The sequence below is a fragment of the Mirounga leonina genome, unplaced genomic scaffold, assembly GCF_011800145.1.
Source record: "Mirounga leonina isolate KUSES-001 unplaced genomic scaffold, KU_Mleo_1.0 Mir_129, whole genome shotgun sequence".
NCBI lineage: Eukaryota > Metazoa > Chordata > Mammalia > Carnivora > Phocidae > Mirounga > Mirounga leonina.
The window spans coordinates 38094892-38112155 of record NW_023270323.1 but is presented as its reverse complement, the minus strand read 5'-3'; the positions used below and the strand labels follow the sequence as shown (position 1 = coordinate 38112155).

The 17264-nt window shown below is 41.8% G+C and overlaps 1 protein-coding gene across 1 annotated transcript in view; it reads right to left on the bottom strand.

Moving 5' to 3' along the window:
* KDR (kinase insert domain receptor) overlaps window positions 1-16911 on the bottom strand; it is a 45569-nt gene extending 28658 nt beyond the window's left edge. Inside the window, exons 1-9 of the mRNA XM_035004961.1 lie at window positions 16556-16911; window positions 12285-12378; window positions 9812-10008; window positions 6298-6428; window positions 5896-6064; window positions 5171-5310; window positions 3231-3408; window positions 1699-1813; window positions 1446-1609 (exon numbers count right to left, since the gene is read on the bottom strand). Of these exons, the coding sequence (XP_034860852.1) occupies window positions 1446-1609; window positions 1699-1813; window positions 3231-3408; window positions 5171-5310; window positions 5896-6064; window positions 6298-6428; window positions 9812-10008; window positions 12285-12378; window positions 16556-16622 (1255 nt within the window). The 5' untranslated portion in view covers window positions 16623-16911. The remainder of the gene's footprint in view (window positions 1-1445; window positions 1610-1698; window positions 1814-3230; window positions 3409-5170; window positions 5311-5895; window positions 6065-6297; window positions 6429-9811; window positions 10009-12284; window positions 12379-16555) is intronic.
* Between the last annotated feature and the right edge of the window lie 353 nt (window positions 16912-17264).

Here is a 17264-nt window from a genome sequence, read left to right as displayed (position 1 = left end):
CAGAAACATTAAATGACTTGCCCAAGGTAACCCACCTCTCTTCCTTCTCCCTCCACTTCCTCCACTCCCTCCCTTCCTTCCTTCCTTCCTCCCTCCCTCTCTCCCTCCCTCCCTTCCGGTTCTTCCTTCCCCCTCCCCCTCTTCCTCACCCTTTTATTCTCGCTTTCCTTTTTTGGTTCCAAAGTCATTAATGCAAAACTATTCCCCATCACTTAAAGCCTCAAATTATACTCTCGAATTTTGACTTTTTTATGTTTATTTTATATAGCAGGGTAAATGTTAGGGTGAATCAAATGTTTAGTAACTTCATGAATTCTTGAGATGGGGTTATACACTGTCCATTTTTACATCTTTATTTGGTGTTCATTTTCTTCTCCCTACCCTACTTTTAGCTTTCCAGCTTCTCGCCATTCCCCAAGGCCCTACTCCTGAGTGGCTTCTGAGTGACCCTTTAAAATACTCCCTGAAGCTGATGTCCCAGAAAAGAAATGAAGCAGAGCTCAGCAGACATACAGAGTGGTGGCAGGATATATGGGGAAACACCGTAATTTACAAAAGAAGATCCCAAAGTTCTCCTATGCCATGCCGATAGGGAGAACAAAGAATTCCAACAGAAAAGCATTTCCCAAACTGTGTTTGGGACAAGAGATTAGATGGATTTCCAGGGTCGGAGGGGGATGCTCTGGTCAAATAACTTTGTCAAACCCTCCATCCTCTATGTCTCTTCCCCTGGAGAATGGCAATATGCATGAACACGTTAAATAAAGGTCCTGATAAGTCCTGCTATAAAGACACCTGTTGTACATCGATTTTACATCTCCTACACGTTCCATGATACCATTTTATTCCCCACCCAGAACGCTTTCAGTTTGGAAAAACAACGTTCAAATCATCCTTAAATCATAAACGTAGTATCTTCTCTTTATAGCCTCAGAGTCAGAGAGATTCTAGACTCCTGTTTTAAAAAAAAAAAAAATTTTTTTTTAAGTTCCAAGAAGCCAACAGTGTCAACCTGCAAAAGCCTTCTGAGTAGGAACCTGCCTGTGTATCAAACTAGCAGCTTCCCACAGAATCAAAAAGACACTTGCACATTTGCATGCCAGGTGCACAATTTCATGAGACAAGAGCAAAGGTAGTACGGCAACTGTCCCTGTAGGCATTCTTATTTCACAGCATAGAGCCGTCAAGTGTATCATCTATGTCAATACTGCATTTGACACCAAAGAGTCCATTTACATGGCCCCTGAAGCAAACATGTCCAGAGCGCACTGCCCTATACCTCATTTCAACTCCACTGATCTGGATCATTTTTATAAATAGAAGCCCATTCATGATGTGAGTGAAGCAACAGGTGACAAAGGAATGGTGGCCTGGCTGTTTAAGAAGATATAATCGTACTCTTTGTAATCAGTTTTGGGCAGAGAAGGAAAACTGAATAAACTCACCATTCACAACCAGAGATACCACGTGGCTCTGTTTCTCCTTTGACATGGGATTGGTGAGGACAACAGTATAATTTCCTGTATCTTTTTCACTCACTTCCATAATAATCAGTTCCTTCTCCCCTTTTATTGTGTGATTGGACTCAATGGGTCTTCCATTTTTATACCTTGGGGGAAAAAAAATCCCAGGAATTAGTATAATTTAAGGGTTTTCTTTCAGATGGAACAACACTTTGCATTTATTTGCAATACTTACCATTTTATTTCAGGGGTAGGGTAAGCAAGGTACTTCACGGGGACTTTAACACGGTCTCCCACTGTGGCTTCCACCAAAGATTCCATGCTACTATCAAAAGCAACAAAAGGTTTTTCTGGAAGAAAATAAAAATAATTTTTCTCATAAATGTCAACTTATTATAAATGGTCATTTGGTTTAGTTTTTCATTTCAAGTGAAGAGACAAAGATCTGGGGAGTCTGAGTTGCCACAGTGTAGGGATTTCCCCACACTTCCTTTCCTTGTTCACAGTCCAGCTTCTCCCACACAACTGGCCTCTGCATTTGCTTTTCTCTCTCTCCAGGTGCACACTGCAAGCCTACTGACTGTTCAAGTCTCAATTCAAGCATTTGCTCCTCTGTGAAGCTTTCTCCAAGTCCTCCAGGGACCTTAGGGTGCTCCTTCTCTGCTCCTATGGCGCCCTATCCCTATCCGCTATATGCCCCAGGACTCAGTCCTCAGACCACTTCTCTTTAGCTACACCTTCCTCCAGGCTCAGCCATAAAGTGCCACCCACATTCCTACTAAATTTGTATTTCCTCCCCTGACTTCTCTGGGTTCCAGGTTTATATATTAAATATCTCCATTTGGAGGTTTAGTGGGCATGTCCAAATAAACAGACCCAACCCTGTTTCTCCAAATCTTACTTCCTGTCAGTCTTCCCTATCTAGGTAAATAAAACCACCATTCACTCATTTGCTCACACTAAAAATTCAAATCATCTTCCATTCTTTTTCTCTTACCCCTTACAGCCATTGAGTCAAAAGGCAGATCCTGCTGGCTCTATCTTCAAAAATGTATCCAGAATCAGATCATTTCTCTAAGCCACTCACCATCTCTCACCTGGATAACTGCAACAAGCCCCCCACTGGTCTCCCTACTTCTGCCCTTACTTCCCAAAAGTATTTCGCAAAAAATACATAGTAATCCTACAAAAACATAAACTGGAGTATGTCTCTCTCTGCTCAAACCCTTCTATGAATTCCCATATTATAAAATCCAAAATCATTACCAAGGCCTATAAGTTGGGTGCCATATGAATTATCACCTAAACTGAGACATTTATGTGTTATTATGTGACATTAATGGAAGAGAATAAATAAGAAATTAGGTTATTTGTTCAAAGCCCCACAGATAGTAATTATAAATCCAGGCCTCTCCAAATACAAAGCCCATGCTTATTCACACAGGCCTCTCAGTCTTGCAATAAAATGAAAATTTAAAGACTATCTTAGATAATAATACTCTGCTTATTATACTATTAGTAATAGCATTAACAACAAATGCAACAAGTAAAATTTAGTGAGCACTTACTGTATTAGCTCGTCTCATTATTAAAGTTGGGATTTGAACCCAAGTTGTGCTCTTGATCTCTGGGTCATATGGTCTCCCTAGCAGGAGCTCAAAAATGTCTTCTGAATGAACAAAATAGGAATCACTAGCTGACTTAAATTTATTTAAATTATCTCACTTTTCAAGGCACAGCATAATCCCAAAGGAGATCTTAGCTTACCATGGACCCTGACTGATGTGTTGCTCTTCATGGTCATCATCCCACTGGAAGCCTCACAGATATAGTGCCCTTGGTCACTCCGGGTTACACCATCTATAGTCAAGGTGCTCAAAAATTTCTTCATCTCACTCCCAGACTGGGTTTTTAGGTCCCGGATAACAAGTTTTTTATGCCGATGCTGAAAAAGAGTTCACCGAACTTTCAAAGTCCAGCATAACATTACCTGGTAGCTTCTAGATACCCACAAGATCAAGTCTTGGCCCTCGGCGAACACTATTCATGCTAAAAATAAGGGACTTCAGAACATTTCATATCACCTAAGCAACCAATATATTTGGTTTCAGGAGAAATAAATGGAACCAACTGAATTAAGGTTTTTTGTTGTTGTTGTTTTTTGTTTTTTAAGATTTTATTTATTTATTTGCGAGAGAGAGAATGAGAGACAGAGAGCAGGAGAGGGAGGAAGGTCAGAGGGAGAAGCAGACTCCCTGCCGAGCAGGGAGCCCGATGCGGGACTCGATCCCGGGACTCCAGGATCATGACCTGAGCCGAAGGCAGTCGCTTAACCAACTGAGCCTCCCAGGCGCCCCATCAGCTTGCTCCTGTTTCATAGCTATAGATGTGCTATGCTCCTCAGAACTCGCACTGATGCCAGTTTCTCATATGTTTGAGCTCTGGTCTTTCAGATCTTTGTCCCCTAAGCTCCATCCACATATATGTAAGCCCTTATTCTTACATTTATCCCCTTTATTTCCCTAACACATGTAGTGGTAACGTTTTTCTTTCTTTTTCTTTTTTTTTTTTTAAGATTTTATTTATTTATTTGAGAGAGAGAATGAGAGACAGAGAGCACGAGAGGGAAGAGGGTCAGAGGGAGAAGCAGACCCCTCGCCGAGCAGGGAGCCCGACGTGGGACTCGATCCCGGGACTCCAGGATCACGACCTGAGCCGAAGGCAGTCGCTTAACCGACTGAGCCACCCAGGCGCCCCTGAATTAAGGTTTTTAAAGCCTCACATAGTGGGAATGAGAGGGATATGTACTACAGGAACACAAGCAAATATGACCACTGCTTAAGGAGAGGTATGTTTTATGCCACCTCTTGAAGACAAATTCCCTTACAGGGGAAATATAACAAAGACTTTGGAGCACAGAAAAATAACACAACCTGACAAGATGTAATCACCTAGAGAAAATTCATCCTCACAGCCTGAAAGTAGCAGAGTGGGACCGAGTTCTCGGCATTGCATCTGTTTTCCATGGATGTTATATGTTCTGCAGTTCTTTTAAACTGTGCGTGTGCGTGTGTGTGTGTGTGTGTGAGAGAGAGAGAGAGAGAGAGAGAGAGTTAAGGCCCTTATATTTTATCTGGCCAGAGAGGTCCCTATCTCTTTTTTTTTTTTTTTAAGATTTTATTTATTTATTTGACAGAGAGAGACACAGTGAGAGCAGGAACACAAGCAGGGGGGAGTGGGAGAGGGAGAAGCGGGCTTCCCGCCGAGCAGGGAGCCCGATGCGGGGCTCGATCCCAGGACCCTGGGATCAGGACCTGAGCCGAAGGCAGACGCTTAACTGACTGAGCCACCCAGGCGCCCCAGAGTACTTCCTCTTATAAGACATTTACATTGTTTAAAAATAGCATTTTGGTCTTACTAGCTTTTTTTTTTTAGGATTTTTTATTTATTTATTTGACAGAGAGAGAGACAGTGAGAGAGGAAACACAAGCAGGGGGAGTGGGAGAGGGAGAAGCAGGCTTCCCGCCGAGCAGGGAGCCCGATGCGGGACTCGATCCCAGGACCCTGGGATCATGACCTGAGCCGAAGGCAGACGCTTAACGACTGAGCCACCCAGGCGCCCCGAGAGGTCCCTATCTCTTAAGCTAATTCCATTGGGGCTTATTATCAAAGTATTGAGAGGTCTGGCTTTGAATTGTTAGTGTTACCTTCAAAGAAGGATATTCCCAGTTGAAGTCAATCCCCACATTTAGTTCAGTCCTTGCTGTACAATTTAAGACAAGCCTCTCTCCAACAGACAGCTCAACTTCGAGAGGGGGGCTGACAACCACATCATAAATCTTGTACCCTGGAGCAAGTAAATTGAAAACACAGAGAAAGAGAGAGAAAACAAATCTATAACTTAGCATGGATTTTTTCGAAAATGATGCAATTTCAAAATGTGACACATCATTTTTCCCTGAGGGCCTCACCAGTACTTGGTACCTTCCAGCAAAATGGCCTACAAAGACTTACAAAGCAAACCTGCAGGAATCTCGAAGATGTAGCCCAGTGGATAGAAAAGCAGTAAAATTTGAATAGTCAATAGCCAGCGAAGCCAGCCTTAGTAAATTACTGAACTTTCCATAAAATAGGTATAATTAAAAGAATTGATGCCAAGCAATGTTCTGAACATTGAACTTTCCATAAAATATGCTCTGATAATAACACTCTTTTCCGTCCTTGGTTTTGGCAAGAAAAGAGAAAAACTGAATTGCACATAGGTTTATCTGGTAGAGAAGAGCAGATGTAATGAATTGCCCCACACCAGATCTTGAATTAATATATTTTTCAATATCCTTTGTCCTTCCCCCAATACCTTAATCTCCAGGATCTTAATATAGGAAACCAATCTTTAATGCCTGATTTAATGATAAGGAAACTGCCCACTTACCTACAACCACAACTATGTACATAATAGACTGGTAACTTTCATCATTAATTTTTGCTTCACAGAAGACCATGCCAGCATAGCTGATCATGTAGCTGGGGATAGTGAAGCCTTTCTTACTGTCCCAGGAAATTCTGTTACCATCAGGAACAAACCTCTTTTCTGGATACCTCTGGGTAGAAAAAGAAAAATCAAATATTGAATAAAGTGCTATCCAAAAGTGAAAACCATATAAAATGATCACTAAAGAATTTATCACTAAAGAATATAAATTGGTTTTATTTGTTGTCATTTTGACCCTTCCCTGAGGATCTTTAAAACACGTGGTTGATAATATATTACATACAGGCTACCCATCTTAACATTATGAAAACATGAGAGATGATTGAAAAAGATGTAACTTACTGCACAAAGTGACACATTGAGGTTGGAAACGGATCCAAGACATGGAATCACCACAGTTTTGTTTTTCTTCTCAGTGATGTACACAACTTCATGTTGGTCACTAACAGAAGCAATAAATGGAGATCTGTAATCTAGAAGAAAAATTAATTCCCTTAGTTAATGGCATTTACTAGAAAAGTTGATCTTGTTTCCAGTTCATAAACTCTAACCAGAGAAGCAAATGATTGAGAATGACATTTCACACCAGGCAAAGGGATCCACAGGTTGGTCTGCTGGTAGATATCTGACTCCAAAGATATGCTGCAGAAAGAGTGTGTGTGTGTGTGTGTGTGTGTGTGTAAAAATCTGAAAGAAAATTCCTAGAGTGAAATCGACTCCTTTCACTAGGATCATCAACAAGTAGAGTATATTTTATAAGTTCCACATTTAAACAGATGGATCATTATAGTTTTTTTCAAAATGAAGGAGAGCGTACTTCATTTTTCATATACACTTTCATATACACATATACATTCTTCATAGATACTAAGTACTTTTCAAGTACATAAATTTTAAAATAATTTTTTTTATTTTAAATTAATTTTAAAGTTAAATCTGTACTTTACCTACTGAATTTTATTGATGCTTAAAAAAAGTATATTCTCCCTTTAGGCAAATAATGTCCAAGGGCCATGAAAATAAACTAATGGATTCCAAAGGATCTTTAAAATAAGCAGAAAATAACAACTTTTTGATTTAATTATTCAAGAGGAAAATTGACGTGGGTATTTTAAGATTGTGAACACTAGATATGAGATTCTTTATAAAATAATGTTCAGTGGTTATTGAATTCAGTTTAAAATTCAGCAATCATTAATATCTTCAATGATAAAAACTCAAAAAACCACCATGGCAAAAAGTGAGAAGAACAAAAAAGAGATTTTAATGTCATTCTAACATTGTTCCTACAATGTGAATACACCGCTGGGAAAATAGTCTACTCCCCAGAGATAGAGTCACCATAGTGTGAGGTTGTACTTGAAATCTCACAGAGATAATGGCTCAGACTGCTATGCCCAACACACCTGATCCAGCATTTCCAGAGCTCTTCAGGATGGCTGGTCCAAGTAAAGAAAGAGTTAATTAAACCAAGGGGAGAAAGGCAGATAATTCCCTGCAACAGCAGAAGTTTGATTTCCTTCCCAGCTGGAAAGCACAGAAAGGCAGCCAATCCAGCCCACCACATGCCATAGCCATTATCTTATGAGGCCAAGACCCACTTCCTGGCTCCATCCATTGCTGGAGGGAATGGGGTCAGAAGCCTAAGGAAGCAAGGTAGGGACCAGAGGGGACATTAAAGGGCCGCCCATAGGGAATACTTCAGTGCTTTCTTTCTCAGTGTCAAAATCTTAGACAGCTCGGGTGCCTGGGTGGCTCAGTCGTTAAGCGTCTGCCTTCGGCTCAGGTCATGATCTCAGGGTCCTGGGATCGAGTCCCACATCGGGCTCCCTGCTCAGCAAGAAGCCTGCTTCTCCCTCTCCCATTCCCCCTGCTTGTGTTCCTGCTCTCGCTATCTCTCTCTCTGTCAAATAAATAAATAAAATCTTAAAAAAAAAAAAATCTTAGCTCACCTCCTAGAACATTAGGCTTAGACAAGAAGCAGAATTTAATGGTATACCCAAAGACAGGCAATGTACAAATAAACAGTGCCTGGGATTGCTACTTCTGAATATTACCTACCTTTCATCCACGTACTGTGAAATATTACCAAGCTTGCTTCCAACAAGTCTTTGGAAGCTAAATTAACCCCTTACATAAGACTAAAACTATTCAGTGAATCAATTCTGTTTCAGTCTTCCAAAAAAAGGAAATAAACAAAAGAAACCCAAACAACCACCCATCCTCTCAAAATAAAATATTTACTGTAACTCATGAAATGGATTTTCACATGTCTCCAGGTTTCCTGACTTGGGGAGAAGGAAGTAACGAGATATTACGGGAGAGGTTCATCTTGTAGTATTTCCAGACAGGCTAAAAGCAGGAAATCCTTGCAATCTTCTGAGAAAGCCTGATCTCCCAAGACTGCCAGATCAAAAGGAGCCAGAAATTCTCCAAGATCTGAGCCTTGTCTCTTTCAAATTCTGCAGAGAAAGGAGAAGGGCACAGAAGTCTATCTGGGACTGTGCTCACCCTGGGCAAAAATAATTCTCAATATTGTGCAGTCCAGGAATGATATACGTTATTTTGATGTAGTCTCCATTTTCCCACTGCATTGGCCATATTGCACGATTGAAATGTAAATGGAGGGCGCCTGGGTGGCTCAGTCCGTTAAGCGACTGCCTTCGGCTCAGGTCATGATCCTGGAGTCCCGGGATCGAGTCCCGCGTCGGGCTCCCTGCTCGGCAGGGAGTCTGCTTCTCCCTCTGACCCTCCCCCCTCTCATGTACTCTCTCTCATTCTCTCTCTCTCAAATAAATAAGTAAATCTTAAAAAAAAAAAAAGAAATGTAAATGGAGATATGCAAGTGTGTTTCCCAAAGCCAATGAAATTCCCATTCTATGAAAGATGCTCCCGGAAAAAAGTCTAAGCCATCTTCACCTGCCTCAGATCCTCTGGGATGCAAAAAATATATATACAAATGTATAAATAAAATGTCTAAACAGCTCAATTTCACTGAAAAGAAAAATATTTAGATTATCCAAGAAAAGTACTATACAACACTAACATTCCCCAAAATTGTCTGACAGAATTATAACTATCATCAGTTAGGTCAGGTTTCCACATGAAAATTAAGGTAGTAGAAGATTTTTGAAACACAAAAGAAAAAATAATTTATATTATAAATACTAAATACATGTAACATTGTGTTTTATTCTACATGGATGTTAAACTGACCTCCATGGTGTCAATCCCAAATTGCAAACTCTGGAAAGATGTTGCATATCATCCAAGATCTTGGACCACACAAGCAAAGGAGAGAAATACTGTCCTCAAAAAGCCCTTTGAGGTAGTATCTTCATTTGCACAAGAAGATGGAAATTGTTTTTCACAAAGTATAAGTCGGAAAAGAAAAGTTCTCATGTACATAAAAGCTCCAGAGCCCTTGGCTGTTTCCCTGCGCATTCTTGAGAAAATCTCCTACCCTGTTGTAGATAACCTATCTCTCCACAGAAATCTCTCCATAACGCACCCCTGAACCCTCCTTTTCAAGGATTTCAGGTTCTTTTTCTCAAACATCAGAAGGCTCTTTATAAATCCCTATAGCCAATTGTGAACACACATTTCCCTTAGAAACAAAGAGCAAAACCCCACTAACTGGGCAAAAGAGATGTAACGGGGCCCAAGTTCCAGAACAAATCAGTGAGTCTTATTCTCAGAGGAAACCTTGAGAGAGAAGAATTTTGTGTATGCCTGTTGGCAAACAGCCTTTGGAGCGAGCCTTTTGTCGTACTCCATTGTACTCGATTCTTCTCTGCTTATTGTGTTTTATACCCGGTAAATCAGCTTGGGAAATGAATTCCATGTAACTACTTACCTTGAACATAGACATAAATGACCGAGGCCATTTCAGTGTCCCGGTAGAAGCACTTGTAGGCTCCAGTATCATTTCCAATCACTTTTGGAATCATGAGCATCTTACAGAAGAGGCTGTCCCTGCACTCGGTCACCTCCACTCTTTTCTCAGAGCCACTCTGATTATTGGGCCAGAGCCAGTCCAAGTCCCTCTGTCCCCTGAAAAATCAATTCCAGGGAAGTGATCATGGGAAATGCGACACTACGAGGCTGTTTCTAAGAAAACAGAAGGTTTGTTTCTCAAACTTATATAAACTCAACAGACAGATTCACAGCCTTCTACCAACAATGACAGGCTGAATGGACAAATGACGAAAAGCCATAAACTCAGCTTCGGACACCACTTATAAGGATTCCTGAGTTTTCTATTAATTAACTCGTTCACTCAACAAATGTTTCTTAAGCAGGTGCTATATGCCAAGTGTTGTTAAAGTCTGGGGATACAGCAGTGAACAAATCAGACAAAAATCAATGCCTTTATGGAACTTCAGTCTAGTTAGAGGAAACAGGCAATGAAATAGTAAGTAAACCTCAATAAACCTGAATTTTTTTAAAAGTAAGTAAAATATATAGTGTAAGTAAAATGTAAGGTAGTGATAAGTACTGTGGAGAAAATATAGAATATACACTGAGTAAAGAGTTCTGGTGGGAGGGGCTTGATGAAGCCATATGAATATAAGGAGGAACAGTGTTCCAGGCAGAGGGAACAGAAAATGTAAAGGCCTTGGGGCAGGAGTATTTGGAGTATCAGGGGAATGGCAAGGAAGCCAGAGTAGTCAGGTAACAGTGGGCAGGCAGGACAATAAGAAGTGAGGTTCAGAAGGAAGAGGGCGCTACTGTCTAAGAGCCTCATAGGACCTTATACAGAATGCATTCAAACAAAGATTACTTTCATTGCAGCCTTTCCCTGCAAAGCCCTAAGAAAGATAGTCCACATCAAAAAGCATGTAACATCATTGATTCTTCTTTCAAAGAATTTGAAATTTTCATGAAGTTGCAGCTACGTTAGTGAAGTTACTTTAACATATTCCATGGCTTTTTCAGGACATAAGAAATTCTTTTGAATGAGTTTTAAAAGGGAGTATGGAATCTTTGAGGATTTTAAATAGCCTCTGTTATTGAGGATGGGTAAGAGGAAAATCCACTAAGAAATGTGTCTTCTGATAGCAAAGCTGGAGAAATAGCACGATTACTATGTCTTCTCCCAAGGGCTGGATATTGGTTACCTACCCTTGATAAGGGGATGAGAGTATCCTTCACAGTCTGCAGTCTAAAATAGATCTGTGTTGTGATGAACATTGGTGTTCATCAGGTGCAAGCAATGGCAGTAAGCTGCCCAAGGTTCTCTGTGGACCCCTGGTTCTCTTTTCAGAGGGCAACATCACCTCCACCCATCTCTCCATATCTCTGCCAAAGACACACTGAGAGGTTCCTGAGAAGCCTCCAGGTCACTGCATTAAACCCTAAGGTCTTCTGCCTTTCCTTTTGTGGTCGGAGCTATGAGACAAAAACTAAATACATCTTCTTCCTTTCAAAGAACCCGGCTTCCCCAGTTAGCAAAAAACAGTAGCATGACTTCTTGCTAGCAAATGAGAAGAGAGGCATTCCAGAACATCAAGCCAAAGCATGAAGTCCATTACCTGTGCAGAACATGTACTCAGTAATATTAATGGCTGAATATTAAACTGCTACTACAGTCATAATTGTATCATGAAATAAAATTCCTGGCAAGGGCTAAACCAATGTCCACGAGCCATTCTGAATATGATAAATATGGCCCCAAACTCTTTCAACCCCATCCCTTAAGGGTAAGAGGGTAAGTCCTTAATTTCACTTATTTATTCAATATTTATTGAATGTCTACTATTTACTATGTGCCAGGTGCTGTACTGTGTGCATGTGTGTGTGCATATGCGTGTGTGCATGTGTACGTGTGCGTGCGTGCATGTGTGCACGTGCATGTGTACGTGTGCATGTGTGTGTGTATGTGTGTGTGCATGTGCGTGTGTGCATGCGTACGTGTGTGCATGTGCGTGTGTGCATGCGTGTGTACATGTGTGTACATGTGTACGTGTGTGCGTGTGTGCATATGCGTGTGTGCGTGTATGTGTGCGTGTGCATATGTGTGCATGTGTACGTGTGTGCGCGCACGTGCGTGTACGTGTGTGTGCGTGTGCATATGCGTGTGTGCATGTGTGCGTGTGTGTGTGCGTGTGTGTGTGTTGGCAGAGAATAGCAGGAAAAAAATTCCAGAAAAATCATACAAAATTTTTGGGAGAAGAGCGTTCTAATTTTTCATTATTAAATCATTTATTAGAAATGTCACTACTTACAATTACTACAACTCTATTACAATTCTGCTTATGTAAATTATTTTCCCTCAATAACAATGAGTTACTTAACATAGGAAATCTGAATCTAAAATGAATCCTTACCTGCAAGTAATCTGAAGAGTTGTATTAGCCATAATTGTAAGTATGTCTTTTTGTATGCTGAGTCTGGGTGGATCAAGGGAAACACTAGGCAAACCTAGAAACAAATTAAATAAATGAATATAGTTGCCACTGAGTCAGACCCAATAGGAAACACCTTCCATAAACAATGCACACTCTATACTTTAAAAGGCCTCTTCAGCAATTCATTGTGTAAAACTGTGAATTTACTTTTCACCATTCCCAGTAAAAGTTCACAAACTGTGTCATAACAGGAAGAATGGGCAGATGGTCATAAACCAACACAAAAGTTCTGCAATTCATGGAGCTAGGGTGGAGTTCCTGTTTTCCTGCATTGCCAACTTCAAGGTCTTACAAAAGGATATAGGACATTGAAACCAAATGAACCTTCATCTGATGATCTCACTCCCTTGGGAAAGGACCCACTGACATTTCTTATAAAGCATAGGATGTACACAGTTGACTAAATTGCTGATTAATGAATACTACTAAGAGAGATTTCTATACAGTTCATCTCTGTACCCTGAAGGGGAGAGGAGTGCCCATAACATTGTCTCATTTTCCTTTATCAATTTTCTAGTGCACTTCCTGTGGTAACTGAACTGCCAAAGTTGGAAGATTGTACATTAAAACTAGGTGAGAGGAATTGAGGGGAAAAAAAAAAAAACATTTGCCAGTGTCCATATAATACACCTATTAATACACTTTTTCTTAGAGAATGTAACTAAAAAAGTGTAGTGTTAATGAATTACAATTCGGGAAATCTCAACTTATTAATCAAAGCTCTGAGCTCATCCTGATACCAAGTTTACAATACAAGAAAGCTGTATTTACCTAAAAATACCACTGGACAGATTCCTCACCATGGATCACTCCACAGCAAGAAAACAGAGTTCTCTGTGAACTAAATGCAAAGAGCTAGTAAGTGATGGAAAACTATCAAAGAAAGAAAAACTGTCCACCATGCTAGGGCCTGAACTAATATCCAGATTCCAAAACATCACCTCAAAAAGTGATGGATGCTGGGTAATCACCCAAGCTTAATATGATCTTTAACTCACATCAACTAAGAACAAAAGACTTTCTACCCAAAGAAAATGAAAACACTAATTCAAAAAGATACATGCACCTCTGTGTTTATTGCAGCATTTTTTTTTTGCAGCATTATTTACATTAGCCAAGATATGGAAGTAACCCAGTGTCCATCAATAGATGAGTGGATAAAGAAGATGCAGATGCTATGGAGTATTACTCAGCCATAAAAAAGAAGGAAACCTTGCCATTTTGCAACTACATGGATGGAGCTAGAGAGTATTATTCTAAACAAAGTCAGAGAAAAACAAATACCAAAGATTTCACTCATTTGTGGAATTTAAGAAACAAAACAAAAAAATAGACTCTTAAATATAGAGAACAAGCTGATGGTTACCAGGGGGAGGTGGGTGGGGGGATGGGTGATATAGGTGATGGGGATTAAGAGTACACTTATCATGATGAGCACTGAGTCGGGTACAGAACTGATGAATCACTATATTGTAGACCTGAAACTAATATAACACTGTATGTTAATTATACTAGAATTTTAAAGATAAGTAAAAAAATTTTTTTAAAAAGAACCACTGACTCTCAAGGCCTAAACTGGCACTAATCTTGTTGGGTAAATAAGACAGTATTAACAAATATGAAAAAGTATGAGTAAAGAGAGTGAGCAAATATCCAGTGCAAATATCCAGTACACTGAATCTGTGGACCTCAATGTGAACAGCTGCAGGCAAAAATGAACAGCTAATCACCCATATTTCTACACACTCACCCAGATGTGCAAAATAGGTTGTTGACACAACTGTAAATTTGTTGATCAATATAGTTTTTTTTTTAAAATTTAGAACTTAAGTTACATCAATAAATCTCAGAAATTAATTGGTATACTGATTTGTGCTTGGGCTAGTAATTCTTAAACTTTAAGATGTGTAAGATATCCCTAGCCCTAGGGATAATCAAATCTGCATTTTCACAAGCATTTCAGATGACTCAATCACACATGGCCTATGGGACACTCTTGGACAGCTATTGATCTGGCTTACCATGTTCGGTTAATTACCATAGCCCTTTTCAACACAGAAGGAAATAACTGCCCCCAAAGTAGACAAACAATGAAGCAAAGTTTTTAAAAACAATAGAAAATCCTTCCAACAATGGAGTCTCACTTTAAGAAAAGGAAAATGAAAACAACTCATTTGGATGAGTACAAGTATCAAACTTGGCTGGGAAACACTAGGTTGAGAAATATGTTGAAAACAGTAACTTAATACAATGTGTACAGTGATCCAAATGAGAAAGAACCCATTATCTGGGCACATTTATGTGAGAGAAAAAAAAACGGTAGTAAAGGCAAAGCTCTAAATAAGCCATGTTCATTCTGCCACTGAACTAAGAGGTTCTTGAAGATCTCTCATAAATTATTGTCACAGATTATCTCACACTCTAGACACACTTTCTTATGTTAAAAAATTAATTAAAGATATGTTCTCCATTCATAGGAAGCTAAGACAATACCATACTATTCAACAAAAATCTTTTCAACAAGGCTATATCAATAATGATAACTTCACATTCATATCTGTAGACCAACCAACATTCAATTTTGTTTTGCTCCATTAAGCTTCATTCATTTGCATTGGCAAGTTTAAGTTCTACTCTTCAGAAAATTCTAAAGAAATAACTATAAGAAGTACATATGCTGCTACTCAATAAAAAGCCCTTCTATGTTCAAATCCCCTAACCAAAATTAATTAATTTGTGCGCTATTACCCTTCCAGCTCAAAGACAGGAAGGAAAAACAACAGTGCCTCTGTCTCTAGAATTTGATGGCACCAATTACAGCCCAATCCAATTAAGCAAGTCACACACTCCAAAAGGGCAACCTCATCATTATATTCAGGACAACCCGATTACAGTTACTACTGCTGCGTGATGAAACACCCCAGGCTTAGAAGCAACTCACTTCTTTGTGGGATACAGAACAACCACATGTTCCAGACCATAAAGGGGGAAAGAGAGGTCTTGTCAGGGACAAATGAGTGTCCATGGTGGAGCTGGCCCTGATGAACCAAGTCATTATCAAGAAAATTTAATAACTATACCCAGATGATCTTGTTACTGTATACGAGTGTCTTTTTTTAAAGACATGTGATTCTTTTATTTCAATATAAGAAATTTTTCCCTGAATTATTTGACTTTTTTTCCCCCTCCACCCTCTTTCCTTTCTCACCCTCCAAAGAGTGGAAATCTGGAAATCAGCAAACTGTGGCTACAGAAAAGAGATATGAGAAGGGGGTTGTGGGGGCGGGTAAAGCTTTCGAAGAAAGAAAGACATTTATTGCATCAAGCGCATGTGTGTTCCTAATCCTGAAGAAGACTGAAATTTTAGGTGGCAAGGAAAGTGCGGAGCGGCGCTAAATCTAGCTACTGAGTCCCGCAGAGTAAGTTTTCAGAACTTGAGCTTCTGACCATGCGCTTATCCCAAGGACCAAAGCTTTGAAAGATGTGATTGTTTTACATAAGAAGGTGACTGTTACTTGGAAACATTTTGGGAAGCTGTCACAACCCCGGCTCGGAGCTCAATTTCACCTTCTCTCTGCAAGGACAGCAGCATCCTGCACCAAGGAAGGGGAAAAAAAGTTTTCCTCCCTGAACTGCACCGCATACGGTGGATGTGTTTGTGGGTTCCAGCCAGAAGGGAACCGCACACCGGGGTCCGCCTGACTCCTGCAGAGGGAGAGCTGAGTGCACGATGCAGGCGATCGGAGCGAACTGGCTGGCTCTCCCTGCAAGGCTTCCTTCCCCGCGCCCGGGCTAAGGATTGTGCGCCCAGCCGGACAACGTTCCACAGCCTGTTCCCGCCTGCGGGGGCACCTCTTGCCTGCCAGCCCCGGCGCCTGCCTTCCCACCCCCGCCTCCCCGAGGGTGTGTCGGCTCCGCAGGACTCGCTCCAGCCGAGGCCCGGGTCGGAGACCAGAGTCATGAAAAGGAACTGGGCTCGGGAGACCACCAACTCTGGATAATCTTGGGCCAATCAAAGAGCCTCGGTTTCCTCACTGGTAAATGAAAAAACACAAAGTGTCAAGTCACTTTTCATCTTTCCAGCTCTCTGACTCCGAGTTAGATCCGGCCTCCAGGACCTCTCCGCATCGCCCCATCTCTCCGCCCGCACCCGACCTCTCCGCCTTCCTTCTAGGGAGTGGGCTCCTTACCCACTGAGGCAGCCCTGGTCTCCACGCAGAGCCACAGAGCGATGGCCAGCAGCGCCTTGCTCTCCATCCCGCACCTCGCGCCGGGCGCGGTGCCCAGGACTTGGGCGCCGGTTCTTTCTCCCTGGGCCTGCCCCGCGAAGAAGGCGCGGAGGTGGAAGGAGCGCCGCAGCGCAGGACTGTGGGGCGCAAAGGGGAGGGTGCCCTGGCTCCGGCCACGGCTTGCAGGGGCGTCAGCGGGTGCCGGGAGGAGAGGAAATCCCCGCTGCGCGACAGCTCTGGGCTCGCCGTAGAGCGCAAGTGATGCTCCGCGCGGGCAGAAGAAACCCAACCAACCACCGCCAGCTCTCCCGGGGTCCCGGGACTCAGTGCGCGGTGGGAGCTGGAGGCCGAAACTCTAGAGCTTGGGGGCGGGGCTACGAGGGGCGGGGCCGGGGCGGGGTTCCCCTCTGCCGCTGGCCCCGCCTCTCAGCCGGTTACCAGGCCGGGACCCGCCGCTTCCCAGGCGCACTACATCTCCCGGTCTCCCCGCTTGCCTGGGACCGCATCTGGCCCCGAGTCTCCGGAGGGGGAACGTCCCGGGCGCAACAACTCCATTTCTGGTAGAGATGAAATGTAGCCCGTAAGGGCTTCTGAGACACTCCAAGCTTCAGTAGGTTGGGGCCCTCCGAGATGCGGGTGGGGGCTGGGTGGTGCCGAAGGAGGGGACAGC